Source organism: Lissotriton helveticus, chromosome 9 (genome assembly GCF_964261635.1).
Source record: "Lissotriton helveticus chromosome 9, aLisHel1.1, whole genome shotgun sequence".
In the NCBI taxonomy this organism is placed as follows: Eukaryota; Metazoa; Chordata; class Amphibia; order Caudata; family Salamandridae; genus Lissotriton; species Lissotriton helveticus.
In genome coordinates, this window is record NC_136070.1 from 524,652,365 (window position 1) to 524,665,088 (window position 12,724).

General features: G+C 47.8%; 1 protein-coding gene across 3 annotated transcripts in view; it reads left to right on the forward strand.

The window, feature by feature from the left end:
- KIAA0586 (KIAA0586 ortholog) overlaps positions 1–12,724 on the forward strand; it is an 813,007-nt gene that overhangs the window by 324,402 nt on the left and 475,881 nt on the right. For all 3 annotated transcript variants that reach the window (XM_078660379.1, XM_078660377.1, XM_078660378.1), the window contains exon 13: positions 8,162–8,422. In XM_078660379.1, coding sequence (XP_078516505.1) covers positions 8,162–8,422 — 261 coding nt within the window. The remainder of the gene's footprint in view (positions 1–8,161; positions 8,423–12,724) is intronic.

Below are 12,724 nucleotides of genomic sequence, written 5' to 3' on the forward strand. Positions count from 1 at the left end.
GGCAGAGCGCGCACGTCGCTGGCCCCTGCGCCTCCCAGAGCATCTGCGGAGTGGGCGGAGTACCGGCACATCCTGCCGGGCGCCGCCGGTGGCAGTAGGTTGAATGCGGTCCTGGGCAGGCATCCGCAGCGGGCGTTCCTCTGTTGTCCATGTCCACGCCTCCTCCGGAGTCTCAAAGAAAATGGATTTGTCCTGAAAGAGCACAGGCAGCCGTGCCGGGAAGAGGAGCCTGTATTGAATGTTAAGTGAGCGCAGCTTCTGCTTGACCTCACCAAAGATGCGACACTGAGATTGGACCTACCAGGTGTAGTCAGGGAAGACCATTATCCTCAGATTTTCGTATTTGAGCGGTTGTTTCTTCTGGGATTCGGCCAGGATAGCGTCTCTTTCCCGGTAGTTGAGGATTCGCAGGATAATTGGACGCGGAGGGGCACCCGGCTGCGACCGGGGGGCAAGCGATCTGTGCGCCCTTTCGATCGTGAACCGGGGGAGAGCACACCCTCGGGCATCCAGGAGCGTACCCAACGTTCCACAAAGTCCGCTGCCCAACCCTGTTCCACGCCCTCGGAAAATCCAACCAGGCGAAGGTTGTTGCGGCGGGCGTGGTTTTCCGCATCTTCAGCCCGCCGGTGGAGCTCCTGCGTGTGGTACTGGAGCCGGTTCACCTGGGTCTTGAGCTGCTGAACGTCGTCTTCCACGGCTGACACACGGGACTCCGCTTCCTTAATCCGGGTGTTGGCGTTGCGAAGGTCCTGTCGGATTAGATACACGGACCTCCGCAATCATGCCCTCGACCGAGGACTGCGACGTCTGGATCGCCTGAAGAATCACGGAGAGGTCGGATGCGGCAGGGGCACCCGCGCCAGCAAGACCACTGGCAGCCTCAGCGTCCGTGGTGGTGAACCGATCTATCCTGGTTTGGGTAGCCGGGGTCTTGGGTATCTTGTCCCGGACCATGGTGACCTCGAGGCAGGACGGAGATGGGGCAGCGGCTCCCTGCGGGTAATCTGGCCAGCCGGGAGGCAAGGAAAGAGGATGGAGGAGAGATTGGCCCAGGGTGCAGCCAGCCCTCGCCGCCCCTCGCCAATCGGATCGTACTCCGTGGGGGCCTTAACGGAGCACAGAAGAACGCCAGGTTCGCCAGCTTGCTGAGGATGGACGCCAGGGGTGGCGCCGGCCACCGGACCCGCAGCACAGGGGGCCAAGGTCAACCACGAAGGCAGGAGCAGGCATTCACGGCCTCAGATGACAGGAGCCAATGAAGGGGGCCCGTGCGGGCCCGGGCAGCCCAGGCCAGCGCCGGGCCCTCCCCAGGCGTAGAAGAAAGGCGGAGCCGCTGGGCCACCCACAGGCCCCTGCCGAGAAGCCCAAGCTCCACTGCCCGAGGTGGCAGTCGAGGAACCACCGACCCTCCGGGACTCCAAGGGTGAGAGGAGGGGGGGGAAGAAGCCCAGGCGGGCCTGGAGCAGGCCCAGGGCTGCGCACACCTTCCCCCCTGCCACCCGATCGACGACCGGTACCCCTCCCAGAGGTCCGCAGCAGCGTGAACACCTCCTCACCTCTCATGTCGCAGTCGTTGCCGGGGGGGGGAGCTCCTCAGCGGCCCACAGACACCAGTGTAGCCCAGTACAGGCCCCCAGGAGGTCCAAGCAGCGCCCCGCCACCTCCGAGAGCCACAGTGCAGCTCCACTCAGGACCCAGCCGACAGCCAGTCCATCCCCCGGATTCACGGCAGCTCAGGGGTGGGGGGCACAGGAGCAAGGTGGTGGCCCCTCCAGCGGGGCTAACGCAGATCCTCTTCAGGCCAATCCGGCAGGGCCCGAGGGCGGCTTCAGGCAGGTCCGGGCTCCCGAAATGCAGGGGGAGCTAGAGAAAGCAGGCAGGGTCTCTCAGGCCTCTGCAGCGTCAGCCGCATCAATGCCAGGAAAGGGGCGGGTCCGCAGTCTCGCCGGCTGGACACAGGAGGCCAGTGATCCAGCGTCCGGGTTCTCGGCAGCCCGGGGGGAGCCACGGAAGCAAGGCGGCGGCCCCTCCAGCGGGGGGGCCAATACCTCAGCCACGCCTGGGGCAACGGAGACAACACAGCCTCTCCCCAGGCCGAACAGATGGGATTCGAGAGCGGCTCAGACAGGTCCGGGCTCCCGAAATGCAAGGGGAGCCCGAGAAAGCAGGCAGGCGTCTTCCAGGCCCCTGCAGCATCAGCCGCATCAACGCCGGGAAAAGGGCACGTCCGCAGTGCCACCGGCCGATCCCAGGAGTCTGGTGATGAAGCACTCTGCAGCGAGGCAGTCAGGGTGACAGACCGGGCAGGGAGCCGACGGCCGCAGCGTCAGCCGCCATTTTAAGAGAGGCCATGAGGAGGGTCGGAGAATAAGAGGCGTACGCAGCCCCAAGGATCACCAAGCAGCACCACAGCAGGGACCTCCAGACCTCTAGGTGAGCGGATGAAGGATTGCAGGGTCACCGGGGTCCCGATGGCAGGCGGATTCAGAGCGGATGACGAAGGGGTCCGAAGCACTCCTAAAGTGCGACCGCCATCTTGACGCTCTTGGCCACGCCCCCCCGATTGTGTTCTTATAGTTAATTCCATCGCAACATGTGAAACCTATGTACTGGTTGGTGCACAGTACAGTGTACATTTTTGCTGTGTTCTTGCTTGTTTATTTGTCAGGGTCATCGGTAGCATAGTAGTTGAGAACAGATCTTTTTTCTATGCTAGGTTTCGCAGTAGGATGTATGATTAGACTGAATCATGCATCTGAGATGTCTCGTAATGCTATTCAAGGTCCGGAAATGCCATGCCCCCTTCTCGGTTAATATCTCCTATTGGGTCCTTAGTTGCTTGTCCCTGCAAGATGCTTCTGCTGAATTCTGAGTTTTACAAAGGCCTCTGTAAGTGGCAAATATTTTTAAACCGGTATTTGGAAAGCACTTCCATTTTGATTAAAACTCTTTTCCCAAATAAGAAGAGTGGGACCCTATCCAGCAATCTCTGGAATGGTTAGTTTATCCACTGCAGGCCATATAATGCAAGCAGGATTTTCAATAAAACCTGTAGCTCAGAGTAAACATACAATCTGAAGAGGATGGGCATGTTCGCCCATCAACGAGTTGTCATGCGGTGAGTTAAGGTACTCTTAACATATTAAACACGACTAGTTTGATGGTGATTATGGAATCGCTCTTCCTGTGTAAGATGCCCATGCGGCTCTGCATGTCTAGCAAGAAAATTTTTACTTAGAAACTGTTATCTGGGTGAGCCGCCTCTAGAGGTTGAGATGTACCAGCCTCCGGGATTTTCCAACTCATTTATTTATTTTTTTTATTTATTTAATGTATTTGTATGGCGCAACAGCTACCCAGAGGGTTTCCCGGCGCCTTGGATCTGTGTTTGACTGAACAAAAGAGGAGTGGATACTATTGATTATACAGCCAGGCTTTGACTCCCTTCCGATATTGGAGGTAGATAGGTTCCAGACGTAAATTGAGCGGGAGTGAATTCCACAGGACTGGGGCCATATATGTGAATGAGCGTCCGCCCAAGCGTGCCCGCTTATACCTGGGAACAACAAATTTGGCCTGAGACATGGATCGAAGGTTCCGGGGGGGTATATATTTCTGGGCCAATTTACATAGATATGTAGGTGCTTCTTTCACATTGATCCGGAACATATAGCAGAGTGCTTTGAATTTCACTCTGTTGGCGATGTTCAACCAGTGCAGTTTTTTCAAATGTTCCGTCCTACTCGTGCGTCCTGGAAGACGGAGGAGCAACCTAACTGGGGCATTTTGAATGACCTGAAGTCGGTTGATGGTATCTTTGTTCGCTCCTAAGTATAGGATGTTCCCGTAGTCTAATCTTGAGCCTATTAATGCCTGTACTACTGTTCTTTGTGCCCCTTCCGGGAGTTGCCACAGTATTTTCCTCAACCATTTGAGGATTGCAAAACATGTTGAGGCCGTTTTAGCAGTTTGTGCTCGCATTGACAACTTCTCATCAATAATTACCCCAAGGTTGCGAGCAGATTGTACCGCAACCGGGGTCGGGCCCAGTTCTACCGGCCAATGAGAAGGGCCCCACAGGTCCTTATGATCACCAAAAAGAAGCAGCTCTGTTTTTTCCCCGTTCAGCTTTAGTTTCTTAGAGTGCAGCCAGTTTGCCATTCTCAAGAGCCCGGAGTGAAAGGGAGAGACACTGGATTTGTCAGTAGATGTCAAGGAGAACACAAGCTGTGTATCGTCCGCGTAAGAATAAATAGTGAGGCCTGTATCCTCTGCAATTTTGGCTAGCGGGGTAACATATATGTTAAACAATAGCGGACTCAGTATTAAACCCTGTGGTACCCCGTAAGGTGCGTCCAGGATATCGGAGGAATTGTTTTTAGAAAACACCTGAAAGGTTCGATGTGCGAGGAATTGTTCCAGCCACCTCAGTGCTTTCCCTCTTACTCCTATATCTTCTAGTGCCTGTACCAGGGTTTTGTGGGAGATGGTATCAAAGGAGGCACTCAAATCTAAAAGAATGAGTGCCGCCGTGCCACCGCTATCCAATTCTTTTCGGATGGCTTCAGTAACCCCTAATAGGGTAGATTCCGTTGAGTGACCTCTTCTAAACCCCGACTGAGAGTGATGCAATAGATTGTTATCATTAACAAAGTCTGCTAGCTGTTTGTTCACGTGCTTTTCTAGGATTTTCGAGAATATTGGCAGCAGCGATATTGGGCGAAAATTGGAGAAGACCTCCGGGTCGCTGTTTACCTTTTTTAGTAGTGGGATTACCATAGCGCGCTTCCAGTCATCCGGTACTATAGCTTCCTCTAAGGAAGCGTTTAACAATGATCTGATCACATCCAGGACGAAAGAATCCAGCTGATTAAAAATAAACGCTGGAATTGGGTCCTGCGGTGAGCCTGATCTGATGCTATTTAGTATTTGCACAAAAGTCGTGTTGTCTAAAGGTTGCCATCTACTAAGTATGGTCTCAGAGGAATTCTCTCATGTAATTCTATCACTAGGGATTGAAGCAATTGCTAACTAGTCTGTAACATCATCATTTTGACCAAAGTTAGAATAGATTTTAGTTATCTTCTCATTAAAAAAGTTAGCTATGAGATTACATTGTAAAGGAGACATGGACGGGGGTTCTGGTTGAATAGCCGCTCCTGCAAGATCTTTTAAAACTTTAAAAAGAGTGCCAGGGTTGCTTTGTGCCGCTAGGATAGTTTTTTTAGTATAGCTTCCTTTAGCTATTTTACAGGATAGATGGTAATCGTTGAGCACTTGTTTATATATTTCTTTAGTGGCCGAAGCATAGTCTCTTCTCCACTGCCTCTCTAATTTTTTGCACTTACTTTTTTCTTCCCTTAATTTCTCTGTGAACCACGGAGCTGGGGGGTTGCATGATTTCCTTTTGCTCACAGTGAGCGGGACTATAGTGTGTGCAGCACTGGCTAGCCAGCTATTGATTTCTTTGTGATCACTAATTTTTAGTTCCTTAAAAACAATATCAGGGCTTGTGCGAATGATCTGTGTGTTACTCTCATTCATATCAAGTTTATGCCAATTCCTGGACCAGACGTCCGATCTGATCAAGTTTTTGATAGTGGGAACCCAGACATTAAAATAGATAAGGTAATGGTCGGACCATGGGATAGGTAATGCTCATTCTGTCTGAATTCTTGATGTGAATGGAAGCTTTGCTTGCTTCTGGCTACTTTTCTCATTTTTTCTTGTTGACGTGCCTGGTGAGCTTCTAAGCTTTGCAGATACCAGCAAAGTATTAGCAAAAAAATCTATGATCAGCCATGTCTTCAGATGAGCGGTCCCAGACGAGAGTTTTGAGCTACTGTGTTCTTTCTTAGCGCCAGGGAATGCCCACTGCATGACTGTCTTACTTATATTCTAAGCTTGGTAGTTTGGGATTTGTAATCACTCTAGTTTGCTCAGCATTAGAGATGAGTGAATTACTGTAAGACATTCAGTACAGTACAGCAGCAACATCTATGTGCAATTGCGGGGCTTTTTCACTGTTGGAGTATGTGGCAGTTCTCACTGTAGCAAGGTGGCTGAAGCCCAGGAATTAAATTAAATCAATATTAACAAAGTGCCACAAAACCCCAGGGCACACAATTGCTAAAAGACTCCTGAAGCCTACAGCCAAATAGATGGTATAGCTCCTGAACTGGAAGAGCTATTCAGGTTGTTAGAGATCATCTGTAAGAGATATTTATCCACAGAGAGCTCAAAATGTTTGGGAACAACTTCCCTCAGTAACTCCTCAAGAGGACAGTGTGGGAGCAGGCTGTGACCAGACCTCATCGTGAATATCACTCGCTGTTATGCCCTTAGTCAGTCCCTGTGGCGCAGGGAGCTCAGTTATTATCTCATACCTCAGTTGTATATAGTGTAGAACAGGTGCCAGTGGAGCAACTGGGGCCCACCTGCCCCAGAGATCCCTTTGATTGCTTCTCCACATCTCTAGGCCAGTGTGGATCAACTGCAGATAAATGGTGGTTTCATGGTATATTATTTTCGCAGCTGTAGTTACTTTACCTAGCGACCACAGATGTACAATTACAGTGTATGTATTTTTTATTTCCATCTAGGAAGAAATGATGAGAAAAGACTCTGAATCTCTGAAACCTAAACAAAGTAGTCAAGGCTTGGCTTTGAAGAAAAATGCCCAGACTATAAAACATACAAAGGATTATCTTGCATGGGGCATTAGGCCCTTACCAAGGACTATAGGAGACGCAAAGAAGCCTCTAAACTTAAGATGGGGTCTCTTTGGCATAACCCTGATCGGATTAAAAAGGAGATTATACCTATATTGAAAAAAAGGTTTTGGCACTATCAGGATCAGTGTAACATAAACATGGATTGACATGGCATTTTGGCTTTAGCTTTTTTAAATATTAAATCTAGCTATAGTTTGTGAACTATTCTTGGATCATGTTGAACCACCTCAAGCTAGAGTGTTGTTCCTACAATTCAGGTATGACACCTTGCCTCTCAACTCAGTCAAGAGCAACTGGGGAAAGGAACCATCTTTATCGATTTGCCCTATGTGTTACTCTGCTCCAGAGACCAGCGACCATTTTATTTTCTATTGTACAGCTTATGCAGATCATCGCAGAAATCGGATTGCTGCAATTTGCCATTTGCTGTCATGCCGACGGCCAGCAGATGCAATAAGAATTTTTAGGTCTGATACAACCAGATGGTTGGTCTTTGCACTCTCAAGATTTTTGTTATTTGCTTGGTGGAAGAGGACCAAAAGTGCTAAAAGTATCTTGGGGAGCAAATTGTGATTATGAGCTTGGTTGGTAACAATGGGGAATAGAAAAATGATTTGCGACTATTATTCTAAGAATTTTGAGCTGAGCTCGTCATGAGTTACGCCTCTCGTACACTCATGACGAGCTGAGCTCGTCCTGTAACGCGGGTTTTTCAAAACCGCCGCGTACAGCGGGAAAACCGCTAGCGCGCATGCGGTTAACAGCTTTTAAAGTTTTAAAGAGGTACCCGTTTTAAAAGGGGAGAAGGAATATGTGTATAAATATTTATTTATATATATATATATATATATATATATATATATATATATATATCTCTGCAATACCTCGCAGCAGCGCTCCACCCCTCAGGTGAAATACGAGGCAAGAACCAACTTTGTTGCAGCATACAGTTTATTTCCCAAATAAACAACTAGCCATGACGCGTTTCGACCGTCCCTGCGGCCTTGATTACATGACAATGCAATATGCTCAGCCCATTTTAAAGTGCAAGTGCATCACATGACTTACTGGACATAGAAAAAATACTTTCAGCATAAATACTTTGAGAGAGTACAATGTAATATCTCACTTCTGTCTGTATAAATACGATAACTTATTTGTGCCGATGACAGTTTATAAATCACTTCAACTGTCAATCATTATGTTTGGACAACAATAATAGCATGTTTCATTCACATTTGTGCTATTTCTTACTACTTATATATATATATATATACACACACATATATATATGTGCATATATATGTCTTGGGTCTGGTTTTATTGTGTCAATGTAATGTTCTTATTTGTAAATGATCACAAAACCGATCGAATAAAGTTTTACTTACTAATTTCAGTATATGTATTTTTTTATTTCCATCTAGGAAGAAATGATGAGAAAAGACTCTGAATCTCTGAAACATAATCAAAGCAGTCAAGAATTTGCCTTGAAGAAAAACGCCCAGACTATAAAACATACAAAAGATAATCTTGCAAGGGGTATTAGGCCTTTACCAAGGACTATAGGAGACGCAAAGAAGCATTTACCTGCTAGCTCAGTGAAGGCTTCTCTAAAGCAGCCTGAAGACATTTCTACAAAGGCAAATGTGAAAACTCAATTGCAGAAAAAAGAAGTAATGCCTAAGGTGAGAAGTTCAATCATTATTCATTGTACATATGATCTATTTGTGATTTTTTAAAAACCTTTTCAAGGTGGAATGTTTTACATAGAACTTAGCACCGAATACCACTCCTAGGGAGCCACAATCCCCCCCCCCGCCAAGTCTTCCAGGAGTCCATGGGCAGTGCAAATAAACTCCTTGCTTCCTCATTTGCATACATGGGCTTTATTTGCGTTAGTCATATACTCATGGATAAGTGAAAAGGTAATACAATTCTTAATGTGTGTATTTTATCCGAACAGCTACATTGTGACTGCTGAAGAAAACTGGACAAAGCATGGCTAGATAAGGGCTTGTTAGAGTTAATTCGGAATTAAACCTCATCCAGTGTACTGTGAGCTGTGTGTGGCATTTCTTTATGCTCTGAGAGAAGTTGCAGAACAATGTGAGCTGTTAAAAATGCTTTACTGCGTCACATGTTAATTGTAGTAAACATCAACAAATACCGTTCACTTTTTTACACTGATGGCTATTTTCCGAAGCAATGACTTTCCTTTAAATCAGTCAGTGTTATGATGCCACACTGTGAAATAATGTCTGTTAACGATGCCAAATGAGGAAATTCCAGCTGTTTTCCCCCCTCAGAAAACTAAGCAGTGAATTAAATATAAACAAGCATTTACAATGCAACGGTTTCGCCTATGCTAAAGTTTGAGCTATTGGCATTGTAAGGGGTAAGCTCTGCAACTCCGGTATATGTCTGTAAGGAAGGAGGTGAACGCTTCTATAAGGCTCTTACAGATTAAGGACAGGTATTTTTTAGCTCTAGAATCGCTGTGCAGGCTGTGGGAGGGTGGAGGCCGGAGACTGAGGGCGAGCTGGATCGGCCGCGGCCCGCCATGCGGAGATAGATCGCTGCACCCGCGGCGGAGGTGACACAGGCGACGGCGCATTATAGCCGCGGGGGGAGACCACTGGTGCCCGAGGAGGCCCCGCACAACTGCAGCTTTCTGCCGGCGCGGCCGGGCACGGCCGGGCGCCGGAGGTCGCACGATAGCGTTGCACAAGTCACCCACTGCTCCCGGAGGCGGCAACTTCCAAAGCTGGCCCCCCACGTCAAGGAGGACATTGTGACCGGTCATCAGGGGTGAAGCGGCCTGACGCAACGCGGCAACCGGGACGTCGAGTGGAGGCTGCTCCCGGGCTCTGAAGGGCCGATGCAGGACTGAGGTAGGCGCGACTGACCGGGGAAAAGTTAAGCAGCCACCACCGTGCATCGACAAACCGTAGTCGGCCGGTGCACCCGAGGTCGGGGACATAAGAAGGACCACCAGTGTGCGTAGTGCTCCGGTGCGGCTGGGGCCCATTGAGTCAGAAGACAGGCAGCAGAATAAACAAACAAGTCAGGTCCCGGGCCGGCAGCCAATCACAGCGCGGCCCGGGGAATGACGTCACGGGGGGGGGGGGGGGTCCCGGGCCGGTAGCCAATCACAGCGCGGCCCGGGACACACAGCAACAAGAGGCGGGACTTAAAAAAAGAGTCAGAAACGCCCACGATTCGCGTTCTGACTGGGAAAGAGTGATGGACAACCATGTCTTCCAATGGCTAGCCTCCATTTATGGAGCTAGCCAATGGAAGAAGGGGCGGTTTCAAGTCCCCACTACTGAGATAACATTAGATTTCGCCCTGGGCGGGGCACTGCTTCGCAGTGCTACGGCCAGGGCGAAACCTAAAAATGTAATCATGCATAGGCTCAGTGAAAGGCACGTAGGGCTAGAGAAGATCCTAGGCTGAGCAGTATATGTGGCTGTCTCTACCCATACCTCATGTTGAAGGCAACACCTGACTTCTAGTATTCCTGGATCTCCAAGCAGCATACTAGGCTGTCAAAAGTACTTGAACACACAATGGGCTTTGGCGACCCGGTTCTCCTCCTACCACCCAAGTATAGTCAGTTGGTAAAAATTGGTTAGAACTTATCGACATCCAGCATGAGTTGACAAAGGATCATTTCTAACTCCTTTACGATGCAACTTCCATTTTGATTTGCAATCCAGTATATTAGGAGTTTGGTGTCGGCATACACCAATATGCCAGTGTCATACCGATCTACTTGAAATGTACTTGAAGGACATCCACACACTTAAGTCCTGCCTCTTAAAACGACTGCACCCTACCAAAACTGTAATGCACCACCTCAACAATTTGGCACAATCTTCACATTTCCTTCTCATTCCTTGTGAATAATCAAAGTTTTGTTGCTTCCTATCAACTCTGAATTGCAGCCCAAACACTGACCATCTCCCGTCTGCACTATGTCAGTATGGCTCTTAACGGGGTCCCTCAGTCCTCCCTCTCTTTCCTGAAGGCGGACTACAATGCAGTGAATCATCTGATCTCTTTAAAGTGGAAAAACAGTGTCATTTCAATGGTGCTAAGGGAAATTCATGGACTATCCATTCATGCCAGAATGCCATTCAAAATCAGTTGCCTAGCTCACAAATATTTTCACCTAAGTACCCCTCCCTTTCTAGCTTCACTTCTTATCTCCTAAGCAGGAAGAGAACGTTGGGTAAAGGACTCGCCGGTCTTTAACACTTTACTAGCCTTGAAGCCACATCTAGCTCATTGACCTTCCTTCCACAGTCACTCAGGACCCAACCAGGTTAGTTCACCTTCTGGAAGCTATTGAAAACCTCCCTGTTCCGGCTGTACCTTAACCGATTGTGTTGAATAATTTCTCCTGTTTGTTACAACCCACCTTTCCTGTTTCCTTATTACGCCCTATCTCTTTCATGAAATATCTTTGCTCTTGCATTAGATTTCTCTGGTTAGTTGTTAAGCACAATTATACCTCTAGGAATAGTTGTGCTATAGAAAACCGTAAATAAAATAAATAAAAATAAAATGAAACTATCCATACCTAGAGTACTGAAAAAAAATCCCATTGATTTAGCAGGAGGGCAGCTTATATCACTTCAAGTGTTGTTAGGTGAATAGTAGAGCAAAAAAGAACAAGCAAAGGCAAAGCTAGTTGGTCTGGCTCTTTATAGCAAGGGCACATTGGTTGGTGATGTTACACGGATGTTCTGATTGGTGACTGAATGAATGCGAGAAGGAGTCAGTGGGTAGGTGAATAGTTGGATGAGTAAATGGATGAGTGACTGGCCTCTTAGAACGATTAATGCATTGGTCTGTGTACAGCAGCAGGAGATTGAAGTCTCCTGCAGTCTCATCTCAGCCATCCATGCTTTCACTCATCATCTTACCCATTCATCCATTAACTCATCTGTCACACTTTCATACATCCATGCATGCTCACTCATTCATCAATCCAGCCTTTCCTCCATATCTTTAGTCACGTATTCTCCCATCCATGCACTCATCCATCCATCCATGCACTCAATTTTTCATCAATGCACCCAATTCTTCACCAATCCGTTTACCTATTAACAATTAAAATGTCTGAATTTTATTATATAGAAAGTAATTTCTTCCCTGATCATTCTACTTGATCTGTTATACAATAATAATCCTTCTTCCATCCCTATTTTCTTACCCACCTCTTATTCTCCTGAAGCAGTCAGTTGAGTCTGAGCACACTGTGCTCATCCTCCTGTTGCCCCTGAGCTTGCAACACTGCTCTTCCAGCTCTGAGTGTGCCCTGTTCTCTCCTGCCATCTTGGTTGTGGGCATGGTGGCTTGTGTTCCCTGTATGCATCTGGCAGTGTGGCACCCACTCTTTGTTTGTGCTGTTGTGAATGAGGTAGTAGACACAAGGCTCTGCCTGTGATTCTGACAAGATGCCAGACATAGGTGAAAGAGCCATCCCAGCAGTTGGAATGGGGTTGTCCAATGCAGTTGGAGGAAAGATGGATAGAGAGCTGTAATGGGTGATTACGTAGCATGACCGTAAATATCCACATTGAATATAGCCGCTGCATCTAATGTATAAAAAGAGATGCACTCAAGCACACACAGTCCAGTTTGCAAAGGTAGATCTCTTCTTTGTAAGGTTCTGTTGTAGTGATCAGATCCAGTCCACACAAGTCAAATTCTTCCACATCGTGTGTTACTCCAAAAGAAAATTTTCATACAGTATTGTCCAACAAACACCGCAGCCGACACGTGTTTCATCCCCCTGGACTTTTTCAAGGCTATGCATATGGAAACAAGTCCATATTGTTCCTGCAGTCTCTCCAAATTTGGTGTGTACATGGTATAGGAGCGATTCTGTCTATCTGGAGCCTCTGATTATTAGTTGTCCCAGTAGTGGACAAACTATAAAATAATTCCCCAGCTTGTATTTACTTCTGTTCTAATTC